Source organism: Antrostomus carolinensis, unplaced genomic scaffold (genome assembly GCF_000700745.2).
Source record: "Antrostomus carolinensis isolate BGI_N321 unplaced genomic scaffold, ASM70074v2 scaffold38845, whole genome shotgun sequence".
In the NCBI taxonomy this organism is placed as follows: Eukaryota; Metazoa; Chordata; class Aves; order Caprimulgiformes; family Caprimulgidae; genus Antrostomus; species Antrostomus carolinensis.
In genome coordinates, this window is record NW_010315103.1 from 16,338 (window position 1) to 32,115 (window position 15,778).

General features: G+C 50.2%; 1 protein-coding gene across 1 annotated transcript in view; it reads left to right on the plus strand.

Moving 5' to 3' along the window:
- Nucleotides 1-336: 336 nt before the first annotated feature.
- Nucleotides 337-15,778, plus strand: part of AR (androgen receptor) — a gene marked incomplete at its 5' end in the record, with an annotated part of 20,936 nt that continues 5,494 nt past the window's right edge. The window contains 3 exons of the mRNA XM_010167855.1: nt 337-488; nt 8,229-8,345; nt 13,509-13,796. Of these exons, the coding sequence (XP_010166157.1) occupies nt 337-488; nt 8,229-8,345; nt 13,509-13,796 (557 nt within the window). The remainder of the gene's footprint in view (nt 489-8,228; nt 8,346-13,508; nt 13,797-15,778) is intronic.

Below are 15,778 nucleotides of genomic sequence, written 5' to 3' on the forward strand. Positions count from 1 at the left end.
AGACAAAACTATGTGAACACAGCAAGAGCCAGTCCCAGTCTCTCTTTCTAGGCTGTGCTGTCACTGTGCCTGTACTTTGTCACACATTGTCACACATTGTACCTTGGGGCACTGTCATGGGGGGCACCCCAGCATGGTCTTCTGCATGGTCAGAGCGAGGTTTGGCTTAGTCATTGCTTGCCTCCTTTCTGATCAGTGCTGGGCTTGTCCCATCACTGAGATTTTGGGTTTTGCCATGAACGTTCTCCCAGGCACCATTCCCTGTGCTCACCCGTAGCTCGTCCGAGCCTCATCTGCTGACCCTTTCCCTTGTTCTCCTTCTGTTTGATGCTGCAGGTTGGAGACTGGCCGTGAGCATGTCTTGCCCATTGACTATTACTTTCCACCTCAGAAGACTTGCCTGATCTGTGGAGACGAAGCATCTGGGTGCCACTATGGAGCCCTCACTTGTGGCAGCTGCAAAGTCTTCTTCAAACGGGCGGCTGAAGGTAATGCGTACAGAGAGGGGAGGGAAAATCACTCCCACCTCCTACCAAAGGAGCCCAAGAGCCAAGTGCTACTGACACAAGTTCTCTTGCAGCATCATGATGCGCTTTCCTCCTGTTGAAGGAGGTTAAGCAGTGTTGCTTTGGGGAGCCTGACAAGCCAAAGGGACTGAGGCAAGAGTGCTGGGGACAAAGTGTGGTGGGTTTCTAAGGTCTCTTAAACTGGTAAAGGAGAAAATTCAAGAATAAATGAATTTCTTTGTGCTATGTTTGTCATTCCACATTACAGATTGCCCTCAAAAAGCAGCCAAACCAGTTTGTCAAAACTGAATCCTTTTCAGCCCCTGATTATCATAGTGACCTAGCGAGAGCCCCAGCAGTCAGTTCCTGCTTCTCCTCTTGACTCTCAGGGTGCTTTAGGTTCCAATCAGCCCTCATGCCATCTCAGCCCTACAACTCCAAATTCAGGAGATGCTTTTCCTCTCTTGCATCCCTTTCAAAGTGTCACTTTTCTCAGTACATGCAAAACGGCAGAACCATCTGTCCATCAAGAGCCATGTGCTGACCTTGGGGTCCGTGATCCCACTCTCCAACCCTTGAGAGAGTAACTTCCACTTCACGTCCAGCTCTATAGTGCCAGGCTCTCCAGAGATGAGCATGAGCCCAGATGTTCCCTCTGAACAGCAAGGTCTTTGCACCATCTTCCCTGGGTAATTAGCATGTGGAAGGACCTAGCCCAGCTGTTCCCTGGGCCGTGGGTCCGCAATGTCTGGTTTCTAACTGCAATTGAGTCGTGATTCCTTGGCAGCAGAGTGAGACTATTGTGGGAGCCTCAACGTCTGGTAATGTGATGGACCTGTGAATTGTGCATCTGAGTGATGAACCAATACAAATCATGGTTCTTCCTCGTTGCTGACATCGTTTATTCGGTGCATGGGCACATGTTGGCAGTCGGTGTCACAGACCATGGCGTCCCTGGGAGAGGTGGGCACTGCAGTTCCCAGCTGGTGGCCAGGACAGGGATGGAGGCTTCTGCCTCTGCCTGCTCTCGCCGTGACCTTCTCCTCCCATGCCTGTGTCACCCCTCTGTCGAGGGGAGGTCCCAAAGCGATGGGTGCTCACCTGCTGTGGTCAGAGCACAGCTTCTAGGTTAACTCCAGCATTATCCCGTGCGTTTTCAGTCACGTTTTCCCTCGTTCATCATGTGTGCCAGGAGTGAGCCTGGCAGCACGGGTTCAGGGAAGACTCAGGGCTGTGCCACAGAGGACAGCAGCATCTTGTTGCCATAACAGGACAGTCGAGTAGCATTAAGAGATAATAAGTTTGGCATATTTTTCCCAAGTAAATAATTTACAGATACGTCTCTCTGCTATACACCAATTCTGTGTAAGGCCAAGGGGATTGGCTTGTGCAGCCAGAGTAAATACCAGATGCTTGTTTAAGTCAGCGAGTTATTGTTGATTTATAGTAAGTGGAGTCTTGGCTCTGTCTGTCTGATAAACTGCTGATGAAGTGCCACGTCTCGGCTGGCGGGCCCCGGAACGGAGCTCCTCCTCTTACCCCAGCGTGGGCTCCGTCCTGCGTGGAGCGGGTGGGGGCTGCAGCCTGGGCTGCTCACACGGCTCTTTGTGGTGTGGTGCCCCCCCCCCACATTGTGTTATGTTGGTCAGTTAAGTGGTATTTATGCCTTTTCTTAGTTTTTAAGCCTGGAGGTATCTCAGAGGGTTGGACGTGTTGGGTTGCGTTGGGATCGGGCACCTGTGGGATCCCTTTACCTTTCCCCTGGATGGGGCCATGGAGTGAAGCACAGCAGTGGTGGGGGGAACCTGCCCGAGTGTGAGGTTTCATCTTATGTTACCCTGAAGTACATGGATAGAGTCTTTATTTTAAGGAGACAATAAATCAGGCTCCTTTATAAACAAGGAATGCAGGGTAGTGGCAGGTGATGATTTCTATCCTAACTCTTGGTGATTCTCCAGCGAGACTTTTCCCTCTTAAAGTTGAGGAGCAGCATTGAAAACTGATATTTCAGTGTGTTCTCATGTTTTAAAGTCCATAAAATACATCTCTGAAAGGTTCTCTCCAAAGGGTAACCTTTGGAGACTTCTTACAACAGCAGATCAGAAAGCTTCCCCGAGGAGAACAGAAACCTTTTCTTCTGCCTCTGTTACCTTCTTGTTACTGGTGTAAACCAGCAGCCTCCAAAGGGCAGGAGAAGCAAGGGACTGGGAACTGAGGAGCAGGACAAACAGATCACCTCAGGGGGAATGGAGAACAGCCAGACACCTAGTTTTTCCTTTATCCTGTTCTTTGCCTAATATAATACTGAACTTACGTGACAGTAATTCAGGGACATTTTAGAAGGTTTTATAGATGTACACTGGCTTCTAAGGGATTAGAAAGATTTTTATTTTTTTTAAGTGAAGTTATGACCTTGATTCCTCTTTCCTTTTGAAATGCACTGAGGGATTTGTGTGGTTTCCAGTTGAGCAGATAGCTCCTGCTTTGATAAAATGTTTGATAGTTTTTTTTCAAGCTCAAGTCCAACTGGTTCTTCTGGAAAGATGCTGGAAGAGTTAACAGAAAAGATAAGAGTATTTTCTTGATCTCTTTCTGTCAGCTCTCTCGATTTATAGACTCTCCCAAGATGTCCAGGTTATATATAGGCAAGCTGTAAAACGCACCCTCAGATTCTTCAGCTCTGATGTGGACTTCCTCACTTGGAAATGACCAGCCTCATTTTTGTAATCAAACCTGGCATTTGTCTCCCTTTCTGTCACCCCGTTCTGGTGTCCGAGCGCTGAGGGTCCATCCAGAGGGTTGGGATTTGCTGTCCTGGCCAGAACTGCTGCTGCTGGGCATGGTCACAGCCAGTGAAGGAGGAGGAGTCCTCCTTCTGATTCCTCTTTCTCCTACAGCAACAAAGATTTAGTAAACAAAAATTGCATCCACCTCAGCACAGATTTTGGTTTTGGTTGACACGAGGAGGCAGGGCATCACTTTGTGTGGTTAGGATGGCTCAAGTGAGTTAAGGACATTAGGGTTTGGTCCTTGTGATACCACACTTGTCCCCCAAACAGAAAAATGCTTCAAATATGACACACTTACAAATCTACTGGCAGTCCAGGAGTTCCCGTTGTCCCATCCCATCCAGGAAGGAAAGCACTTTTGTGTCCCTTGCATCCATCCCTGAAACATGGTAGACCTTCCTCATCCCTCCAGGATTGCATGAGATCTGGTGGCTGTCTTGGCCAGTTCAGAGGTGCCTCTGTGCAGTGTTCCTGGCAACGCTGGGCTGGGATGCCTTGGGCTGTGTTCCTGGTGGGACTGCCTTTAAATAGCAGAGAGCTAAATGAAAAAAATAGCACAGTACTTGGCAAGTTTCCTAGAGGGCCAGGAGCCAGCCTGCTGTGCAGCCTGTTCTGGTTGCCCTTCAGTCACTCTCCATGTGGATTATTGTTCTACATCCTGACCTGCTGAGGATTAGCTTTGCACCAGCAAAATGTCTCTGGGCCAGCCCAACAGTTTCTTGCCAGTTTTCAAGATGCCAACGAGTTAAAGTGAACCCTTTTCGAAGACCATCACCATGTTTTAAAAGCTCTTTCTTCCCCCTCTCATGGCTGAGCTGACAGCGTGCAGAAGAGTCGGGGCTGCAGGTGAAGAGTCGGAGCTGGCCCCGGGGAGTCGGGAGCAGACAGTTCGGCTTCAGGCAGCCTCAGGAGTTAGAACTGATGGTTTTCTCTTGTTGCCAGAGAGCTGAGTGATTAAAATGTTGTTGCTTCCTGGATTTAAGTACCTTTAAAATAAAGCCTTTTCAGTTTGCTCAGTCCTATAGCTGTTTACTCTCAAAGCTGCTGGTTTGTTCCGGGCTCCTGGCTGGACGGAGCTGTTACCTGCCCGTGCTGTTAGCTCACCAACGCCTGTGACTCCCGTGCTGGTGTTCCTCTGGCTAGCTCTTGTTTTCACTCACAGACATTGTTTCTGGCTCCCTGGAGAGCTTCCCCTTGCTCTTCCCGCAGAGCCAGCCTGCCTTCCCAGCGCTTTGGGCTGCCAAAGTCGCTGCCGCGAGGAGGGGGGACGGGAGCTGCTGCTGGAGCCCACACTGTGTCACTGGGGCTGGACACTGTCCTTTGCTTTGCTTTAGTCTTCTGGAAAATTCAGAGGACTAGTAAGAAAATGACTTTGCAAAGATATTTTATTAATAGTGGCTTAGTGTTGGTTCCTGAGAGCTTCGTGATTATTTCTTATGGGATTATTTCTAAAGCGGGAACTTCCGAGTGGCCCCAGCACCAAACCCACAGGCTCAGCTCTGGCTGGAGCCCAGCACTGACCGGTGGTCCAGGGCGGTTGGCATCGCTGGGACAGTGATGTGGTGTGGTCCCTCTTCCCCCCAGGCCATGGATTCATTTCATAAACCATATTCACAGCTGGGGATGGCAGTGACGAGGGTGCTGGGTTTCTCCAGTAATTAAAAGGGGAATCTCTACATCCCCAGGAATTAGGAGGAGATGAGCAGGCAGCTTGTTCTCACGCTGAGCAGCAGCAGACTCCTGAATGTCTGTTGCATGACCATTTATTTCCCTTTTTGTTAATGGCAAACAGCATAAAACCACCAGTGCCAGGCCCTGTCTGTGCAGTTACCAGAACATCGGTTCCTGCCCCAAAGAGCTGATGTTGTGAACCGGGAAGCAGGCCCTGGCTTATTTCAGCAAACTCACTGTACCACGACCGTGGGGTGAGTTGTTGACTGCAACTTAAAAGCTTCCACTGACCCGAGCCCAGCGCCAGGGAGGCCGGGGTGTCGTAGAGACTCTTCTCATGTGCCAGGTTTGTGCCTGGTCCCGCTCCCCCTCCATGTCCCTTCCCAGCTGTGCCGGGGCAGCGGATGCTGCTCAAGAGCTGATGGCAAGTGGCTCGGCTGCCTCATCAAGCAAGGCTTCAGCCCCCTTCCCAAATGTCATCCCTGCCCCTGCTCCCCTCCCATGGGGACCTGGGGGACAGAGTGAGGTGAGGACAAGCCCATGTGTCAGGGCACGGTCTGGAGCCTGGGGGAGAGGAGGAGGCTGGGGCACGGTGGATGTTCCTCCTCTTGGCAGAGGAATTTTGATAGAGCTGAGTGTGACCCTGGAGTGTCCCTGGGGGGCTCGGGCAGGGACTGTGCCGCCTTCCCTTGCTAAAGCCGCTCACGGGAGAGGCTTGACCTTTTTGAAGATTTTGAGCTATTATTGTTGCAAAAATGCTGTGGTTTAGACTAGGGAGATGAGATAGGGAAGGAGCAGGAGCCGATGAGCGGGAGGGTTTGCGGATGCTTCTGGGGCAGCACCACTCGTGGCAGCCCAATGGCCTCGGCCAGGGACCACCTTGGCCCCGTGGGCTGGGCTTGAGCCTTCCTGGTAGTCCCGACCCCAGCTGATTTGTACTTGTGGTAGTTTGATGGGCTCTGGAGCATCCCGTTAGGGCAGTCAAGCATTGGAACAGGCTGGCCAGGGAGGGGGGGGAGTCACCTTCCCTGGTGGGATTTAACAGACGGGCAGACAAGGTGCTGAGGGACATGGGTTAGAGGTGGAATTGGCAGTGTTGGGTTTATGGTTGGACTCGATGATCTTAAAGGGATTTTCCAACCGAAATGATTCTGTGATTCTATCATTCTGTGATTCTATCCCAGTATAAGATGTCGTCAGGAGACAGGAATCCTGCAGTGCAGCTGGAGGGGAAGGAGGGCAAAACCACCTCCCAGCTCTCCATGCCCGTGCCTGGGAAAGTAGGACATCCATTCTTGTTTGATATATGCACGTAAAGAGGTTGAGTGGAGAGAGCACGGCCTCAGCACTCGTTTCCTGTAGCACAAAAATAACTCCCAAGTAGCCCAGTTTCAGCTGAAGTTGTTTATTACTCATCCTCCTCAATGAACTGTTGAAAGGGAGGATGGTGCTTGTGTTCTCTGGGTTTTGGTGTAATCGCCGCTTCTGAGCCTTGTCGAAGTGTCCTTAGCTCTGGTAATGAGCACGGGGAGGGGAGTGAGAAGAGGTGCTGATGAGAACGGTGTTAAAAGGGTTTAGCAAGGGATCAGTGCTGGAGGTACCGCACTCTTGCCCCCATTATATCTCCAGTCTTACCAGCTGAGGCACTGGGGAAGGTGTAATGATCAGCTTTTAACGGGGACGATCCTGGGAAGTTCAAACGTGTGGTGGAGCCTTTGGTGTAGCCCCGTGTCCACTCAGTGTGAGAGGAGATGGTGATACACACAGAGCCTTTTAATGACTGTTCTGTGGCCCCGTGAGAGGTGGCACCTTCTGCAGGTTCTGCCTCCCCAGGGGGGTAAAAGCTGCTCTCTGGAACTGGGAGGGTGATGGGGAAGCAACAGACGGGGCCAGGGAGGTCTGTGCTACTGGGCTGCTAAAAATTTGCTGCTTTTTCTGATCCTGATACCTTCAGAAGATGGGGATGTGTGTGGGAGGTGGGGAGCTGTTAAATCAGCGCTCCAAAATCAGTGCATCTCTTGTCAAAACTGGTACATTGAGCAGTTAGATTCAGCCTCGTCCTTTTAATGGATCTCTGATGACTCCAGAGGACTATTCCGATAAGAACACAGAAAGCAAACGCTTGCAGGATGATAAATAAAGGTGAAGCTGGATACAGACTGATTTCCTATGTAGGCGACTTGCTCAGAGTCTGCCGTGCACACACCTCCATCATTTACTGAGGCTGGCTTAGTTTGGAACAGAGTGAAGAACATCAGATAAATCCTGATCCAGTAAAGGTGTGTAGACTTGACAAGAAAACAAATGATGAGTCAGGAAGGAAAGTTCATTCTTGGCATGCCTAGCAAATGGGGTGATAAAAAAAAAAAATAAAGAGCTGAAATGTGGAGCTCTCAGGGCTGCTCTCTCTCCAAACAAGTGGAAGGGTAAGTCTAAGGTACTGGTTAGTCTGTCAGTGAGTAAATTCTGCATTTTCTGCAAGACCCCCCCAAACTTGCTGCTGTACAAGGTTATAGGGAGCCACTGGTCCCAGATTCCTCCTGGCTGTGAGTGCAGCCCAGGGGACAGGGTGACTGATGCCACCAAGCAGCCAGTTCCCCTGCCCCAGTGTCTGTAACCTGACAATGAACCCAGGTAGTATTCATGAGTGGTACAGAAAATAATTCAGCCCGCAGAGGCACTGCAGAGAGTGGTGGTTGCAGAGGGAAGGCGGCTGCCTGGGGACTGCGTTCAGCAAACGGGAGGTAAGTGCTGGGAAAACCAGCTCGTCACAGCAGAAAGCCAAGCAATAGATGGAGGACATTAAAAAATGAGAAACAAACTGTCCGTATTTCATTACCTTTTAATGGCTGTTTATTGACTACCTCTGCTGTGCTGCAGAGAGATTTTTCTCCTTGGAGATCTTGGTCTTGAAGCCTCTGCCATGTGCGTGGCAGAAGAGCCATCTTCTCTCTTCTTTCTCTGCCTCTTCTTTCTTTCTCTTCCTCTTCTTTCTCTTCCTCTTCTTCCTCACTCTTCTGTCTCTTCCTCACTCTTCTTCCTTCCTCTGCTTCCTTCTTCCTTCCTCTGCTTCCTTCTTCTTCCTCTTCTTTCTTCTTCTTCTTCCTCCTCCTCTTCTTTCTTCTTCTTCTCCTCTTCTTCTCCTCTCTCCTCACGATGCTGGTGACCCTGGTGACACTGAGAAAGCCTGAGCCCATTTCTTTTGTAACCCTGGTCTGCTCGGTACCCACCACCCATCTGCCGTTTCCTCTGGTGTTTGTAGGTAAGCAGAAGTACCTCTGTGCCAGCCGGAACGACTGCACCATCGACAAGTTCAGAAGGAAAAACTGCCCGTCCTGCCGCCTGCGGAAGTGCTACGAAGCCGGGATGACTCTGGGAGGTACGGTCTGGGTCACGTCCCCCGGTCCCTGCGCTGGGCTGGGGCAGCCGGGCTGGTCCTGCCCCTGACGAATGTACGGGACGTGTTAATAGTCAGTGAATGTCTGGAAAAAGGCGGCTGGTGGAGTGTAATGAGCTTCGGGAAACATTTGCAGGTTTCTAATACCAAAACTTGAATTTCATTAAACTTTTGTTTGAGTTTCAGGAAACATTCTTTTCCTTAATTTAAAATGTTGTTAATCTGAAAAAATGTAAACGAGCGGGTGAGCTGGATTCTCACTCACACCAAAGCCTCGTTGAACAGAGCACTCCCATTTTAAGATGATTTTTCCCAGGCAGAAAGGGGCATTTTTCTTTATTAAATTCCAGCCCTAGTATCTTTCTTCGCTGAGCGGAAGTTGCTCCTGTGTCGCCAGTAAAGATCCTTGTTACTGTTTGTCTCTGCTGCAAAACCTGTAGCTCTACCAAAACCTGACAGAGTACCCATATCCAGAATCTGAGGGTTTTCTGCTCAAAATCTAGAAGCTGAAGTGTAGATCACTGACCATCTACAGCCACTGTACCTGTGGCTTCCCAGGGAAGCAGGGACACTCCTCTGGGACCCTTCCCTTGCCCACCTGGGAGGGTTGGACCGGGATAGTGGGATTGCTGGGCTCCCAGCCGGGGATGAGGGTGAGGAGCCAACCCAGCTCCCTGATCCGCAGCCAGCAGGAGGGCTTGGTAGTGCCATCCAAAAACCAGCACACTCTTATTTCTAAGTGCTTTATTCTGGTGAAATTTCCTTAAGTAAGGGCAGACATACATCAGTGTAACCTTCTGCAGGCCACACTGACAAAATTAATGCTAATACTGATAGTCCCCCCTCCTTTTTTTTTTTTTTTCTTCAGCTCTTTGGGTCGCCCTGACCTGTTCTGCCTGCTCTGTTTTACATTTGTTTTGAATGTCGGTTTAAAGGCAATTGTTAAAAACACGCATGCTATGAGTTTGTTCACAGTTATTTCTCCCACAGTAGAGAGGCAGAGCATTTGAAAGCGCTTCCAAGCTCCAATCAGTTGTTTTTAACTGCCTGTTAATTACCAGTCACTTGTAAGGTCTAATAGAGCCGCCTGTGACCAGCAGACCCGCAGCTCTCCGGATGTTTAATGGGAGGAGGAGGTGACACACCGACTGCCTTATTTAGGACTCTCTGCTTTGGCACAGGATGGCAATATGTCGAAGCACTTCATTATTGATTGAGATCACTCTGACCTGCAAGCTGAAATCCATTAAACAGAATCTTCTTCTCTCCTGATCAACACTGTAAAGCCCAAGTGAAGGAAAAGAAAAAAAAAAGTAAAAAAAAAAATAAAGTGCTAATGTGGGTTTCCTGTGCTCGGTTCTGCAGATGCACCGTCCTGCCTCTCCCACAGCACCAATTCCTGCGGTGCCTGCACGGAGCCACGGGAAGCGTGTGGCTGCGCACGCGGATCCTGCCAGGATTGTGCTCCACACGGGTCCTGTCTTGGGGCAAAACCTCCCAAACACCTCAGCCAGGTCATTTCATTGATGGCAGGGCTAGAGAACTGGTGTAGTAACTGCTGACAGCCTGGCAGAGCCCACGGCACGAGTCAGACCTGTGTTTGGTCCTGACTCGGGTCCAGTTGCTGTGGTTGAAGTGGAGCTCACGTCTTTTCAGAGCGTTTGACATCGGTGTAAGCATTCCCAGCAGCGCAGAGTCACACATTTTTTGCCAGGCAATTGCAGTAGTTAATTACGTTCAGTGTTGTGAAAGATTTACCTTATTTTTCGTCTTGTCTGTTCTTGATTTCCAGCAAATAGATCTTTATTATGGCTTTGCTTGCTAGATCGAAAAAACCTACTTTTATTGAATTTCTGTCCCCGCAGTGGGTATTTGTTGGCTGTGACTTAATAACTCTTGAGCCTTCTGCATAGCTGCTGAGGTGAAATTCCTTACCTCTGTGCTCCAAGGTGTGTTCTCAAGTCTTTACTGTTCTTACAGCTTCTGCACTGGGCCAGCACCTCCCTCGCAGGGTGAATGTCTCCTCGCAGTTTCCCAGTCAGCAGCATCAGTGCTAGAAGGCGATGGTAAGGTGTTCTCCAGGAACACCAGGGTTTTCCTCCTTCCCGTGGTGCGGGATCCTGTTAGTCCTGTGCCCACTGAACCGTCTGCCAGCTCAGGTCTCGGTGTTTGTCTGTCGGTTTTTGGTGTGAGTTCAGGCTGCCGAGGGGGAGTTTGACGTGCACTGAGCATGGCTCACTTCAGTGGTTCATATCTACTTACAGTGCTTTGCTTGGATAGACTGAGCTTATCAGCAGACCTTAATCAGTTATCAGTCCTCAATCAGTTATCAGTCCTCAATCAGTTATCAGTCCTTAATCAGTTATCAGTCCTTAATCAGTTATCAGTCCTCAATCAGTTATCAGTCCTTAATGCTCATTCCTATTTTCCCATCTTTGCATTGTTGTACAGACTTGAGTAGACTTCAGCAGAAATGGTTAATTTTCTTTTTGGAATGAATATAGACATTGACTAGCAAAGGGCTATGAAGAGCCTTCATGAGGAACAAACCTGTCTGATGTTATTTCAACATTTATAATTACTTTTGAGATGTGTCACCTGGGTGATTTAAAGTCATTTGGCGGTACCGTCTGATTTTATGTTGTTTTTTTTAATTCATGTGGGCCAGACTGACTCAGATCTCTTAAACATGTCTGCTATACCAGTACTATTATAATTATCAACTAAAATTATTGTGCCAGAAAAGATTGATGGCTTGACAGGATCTGGTTTTGACAAGCCACATGTTGATGCTAATAAAGCAGGGTGTAAATCAGGTCCTGTTTCGGCTTCTCTGACATTTCGCCTGCAGCTACAGTCAGCACCGGCAGGATTTCTCTGTCATTGCTCGTGCAAAGGCAGTTTTCTTCCAGGTCCCCAGAACTTCCCCAGGTCCCAGCACTCGTGAAGGATCCGTGCTGGAGCTCAGAGTGCTCCTTCACCGGCCTCAGAAGCGCCTGGCGCGATGGGGACGGGGCGAGTCGTTTAAAACGTGTGTCACTTGCACAGCCGCTCTGCAGTTGCTCCTTAGTGGTTCTTGCACTGGGGAATGTTTTCTCGTGGTGCTGTATTATCCTGTCCCTTCAGCTTTTTCTCAGCTGTGTGTGACATTTTCTCTGTGACACCCAGGTGGGACTGGGGCAGTTCTGTGCCGGTGCTGCGGGTCGAGGCTTCCCCAGTGCCGCAGCCGGACTGGGCACTGCCCGCTCTCCATCCGGGGTGCTGGGCTTTGTCCCACCTGGGTTTGGAGAGGTGCAGCCTGGGCTTCTGCCTCGCTTAGCTCATCCCAGGAGAAAACTGTAACAGATGTCTTTAATTTCCTTTTTTTAAAAAAAAAATTCGGTTTTGTTCCCAGTAGCTGCTGAGTAGGAGCTACCACCAAAAAGGGCTTTTGCCCAGGTGACTGAATATGAGCTGCTCTCGCCTCTGAGGCTTTCCCATCAGCATTTCAGTGATCTGTGGAAGAACAGCTCCTGGGAAGCACGGCCATGAGGCTCCTCTGCTAAGAGCAGTTCCCATCCACCTTCCCTGCTCTCCGACACGGAGGGGTTTGATTTACAGCTGCAGTCTCAGAGCCAGCATGGCTGGTTGCTTGCTCTCCTCTTACTTCACTCAGTATCTTTTAGTATCAGATAATTCAATTTTAAGAAAAAAAAATATTTAAACCAAACCATGTGTGTGTTTTATACAGCATGGGCTTGGCTCCATTTACACACAGGACCTGATGGGCACTGATTAGTCCTCTTTGGAAGATACAGTTTGGTTTTTATTTCTTCTTTCAAGCCTGGGAGCTTCTCTTTCCCAGCAGCACCCTTGTCTCTAAAGTCTGGTGCCAGGCACAACCAGGAGACGTGGGTCCTGCCCCCCGGTGCCTCCTCCCGGAGTGAACGCGGGTTGTTTGGAAACGTGGGATCTGGGTGTTTGTTCTCCCCTCTCCCCGCAGCCCTGTTTTCCTGTTGTCTCTCTTACTTTTATGACTCTTTTCTCCTCCCTTTTTACAGAGCAGCCTGTCTTAATTGCTCATACAGTAGATCATCCAAAGTACATTACTTAAAGATCAGCATTCTGAATTGATTTACAAAGCTGCACTTTAACTTGACATTTTTATGTTTCGCTGCTTATTTTTCTAATTACAGCTGAAAGGAAATTTGAGATAAGTATCATGTAATGAAGGAGCCAAAACCCCAAGGACACTTGGTTTGATGTTATATTCTCTGCTTGAATTAAACGATCAGCTTTTTTTTCTCTAATTAATTAGGGTTTTTGGAGTCGGTAAGGGATGAAAGCTGTTCCTGTCTGCTGTACCCTGCAAACCTGTGTTGTGCTGAGCACTGGCATGTAGATATCGGAATTGGCCAAGTCGTTGGCTGCCTGTGGTACCAACCCCACAAGCCCACTCTACTGATGTTGCTCTTGATGAAGGCCACCCCTCCTCGAGTCTTCCTTCCCCTGGTTGGTGGGCTGGCTGGGGAGACTCCAGGGAAACAGCCATGGGACCACCTGATGGTTTTTAAGATATATTTTCCACAATATATTTGTAGAGTAGTGACCGGGCTGGGAGAGCTTGGTTACAGGGCAGCAGGAGTTGCCGGAGCCCCGGGCAAGGAGAAGGCTTTTCTCTCGGTTACGTCCTGATTCCACTCTGGCCTGGGGTGGAACAATCGACTTGAGTGGCGAGTGTGATGGCTTTTTCCCTGGAACGTGACCATCTACTGAGTTTATTGGCTTGCATGGCTTCCCTTTTTAGTTGTGTGTGAGTAGTTGTTTGAATTGAGTCACCTCTTGTCTCTTTTCCCCAGTTCTTCTCCATTTCTAAGTGGGAGTTAATGTGAGACGTGTCAGGGCTGAGGATGTAAATCATGATTGTTCTTTCCCATACGAGATTAATGAGCAAATGGGTTTCCTGTGCAGTGTCTGCTCCCTTTCGTCCTTAGGTGAGGTCTGTGATGCGAGGACACTTTTTGGACGGTGTGCATGGAAGGACTAGCTGCTGCTCACCATCAGTTTCCCTTTTCTCATAAATATAAGTGATGGAGCTGGAGGCCAAGAAACCTCAAGCTTTTGTTTTATTTTTGAGTCTCACCCTAAAACCTGTCATTTCCGCAGCCCGCAAGCTGAAGAAGCTGGGTAACCTGAAGACACAAGGTGACGTGGAGGCAGCCAGCTCATCCAGCCCCACGGAGGAGCAAGCTCCCAAGATGGTGATGACGCGCATTGATGGGTACGAGTGCCAACCCATCTTCCTCAACGTCCTGGAGGCCATTGAGCCTGGCGTGGTGTGTGCTGGCCATGACAACAGCCAGCCGGACTCCTTCTCCAACCTGCTGACCAGCCTGAATGAGCTCGGGGAGAGGCAGCTGGTCTACGTGGTCAAATGGGCAAAGGCCTTGCCAGGTGAGCTGAAAACCCAACAAATCCCATCCCTTCCCTGCCACGTGCCTAAAGTCCCCTGCTTGCATGGCTTGGGGTGGGTTTCCGAGGAGGTGGTCTGCAGCCTGTGTCCCACCATCACACGCTTCCTTCAGGGAGCATCTTCACCAGGTGCCTGGCTGTGTCCTGTCTCCATAAAGCCGGCTGCAGCAGCATTGGCTTTGTCTCCTTAGGGTGGGTAGTTGATGGGAGAGATGGCTTAGGGGTGACAAAGGATGTGGAAACATGTGCTTTTGGGTCTGTCCCCGCTGATGACCCCCAGCACGCAGGTTGTCTCACATGCATCTGCTTCCCCATGCCAAGGGCTGTTGCTGGTCAGGGGTTCGGGGTCTCACTCTCTTCCCGCTCACCCCGCAGGGGTCTTTCTCCCCTCCCAGGGCTGTGTCCACCAGACCTGCAGAAGTCTTCTCTAAACAAGCATTGGCCCCGTGCCATAGCCTGCATGAGGTGGTCAAAAGGGTAAATTCCTCAGGTGAATCAGAAGCCACTTCACGATCTGAAAGTGAGATGGGGGAAACTGGGCTGAAAGGAGCTGAGGCTTGAGAGGTGGGAGAGATCCCTCCTCACCACGTTTGTATTTCACAAGCCAATTAGCTGTGAAATAGCAAAAGAGAAATACAGAATCCCAAAGGGCTTTGTCCTGGCACGCAGGTTGCTCTGGAGTATATTTATGATGCAGAGTTGTGATACGGGAGCACATCAGGGTCAGGGAGGTTCGGCACGTAATGGTTAGCAGGTGCTGGCAATGAAAACATCCCAGTGATGTGTGCGTTCCATTGAACACACTCTGTGGTTCTGGGCACAGGGGTTACTGTGTGTAACACGCTGCCTGATGCACGTTGTGATCCTGCCAGCTGAATGAGAGGAATGAGAGAAGACTGAGATGACTGTGGGTGCAGCGGGATCCAGTTCACCTTCAGCATCCCCGAGCCCGGGGTGTGGGGACGGTGCCAAGCTGCTTCCTCACCCTGGCCCTGCTCCTCAGGAAATGCCACAGAAAAGGGAGATCCTGCTCTTATGTGGAGTGATATGAGTGAGGAGGAAACTGAGGCAAAATAAGTTTGCCACTGTGTGCCAAAGCCTGGTGATGAAGTGTAGTCAGTCGTTTGATGTTCCCAGGAATCCAGCACTCCCCCTGGAAGTAGCTGGACGGGTGGTGCAGGAGGAGTGTTAATAATTAATGTGGAATAGCCCATTCTGTTTCTTATATTCTTGAGTCAGAAAAGGTTCATCTAGCTTGTGAAACCGGGGACAAATCATGCTTTCTCTTGCGGCTTATCTGCATCAGACATCAGGATTTCTTGAGAAAAGTACACGGAGACACCACTGAACCGGACTGGCAATCTGGGGGCTGAGGTCGTAAAACTGAGGTAGTGCTAATGGAAAGGGAGAGTGTTTTGAAAAACATTTTTCATCGTAACCACCCCCTCATCAAAGGCTTTTACTCTCCTGTACTGCACCTGATCTCCGACCCCACGGTGTGTGGCTGCACAGCGGGGCTGGCTGCTGCCCTGCTGCCTCCCGGGGCCGGTCCCCACTGTGCCCATGATGGCATCTGGGCAAAATTAACTCCAGTCATCTTCTGTCCGAGCAGTGCCCGCGCTCTGGGCAGCTGCAGTGTAACCACAAGCCCCTCGCAGGCCAGGGGGTCCCTTTCAGAGCCCAGCGTGGGGGTGCAGGGGTGGGATGCTGCCTGGCTGCCCTCCCATCCCGCTGGAGCTGGTGCTGGCCTGGCCGTTAGCATGGCTGTGCCCGCAGCGCCAGGAAAAGCCGCTTTGTTTTCCCAGCTTTCTCCAGCGGCTCCTTGACATGTGCCAGCGCCTGGTTCAACAATAATAACCACAAATTCCCCACTAAGCCATTCTCCTGCTGTTTTCCAGGGAAGGGAGGAACAACCGCAGCACTCGGGCTGCTCTGGTGCCGCAGGTGGTGGTGACGCAGCCCCT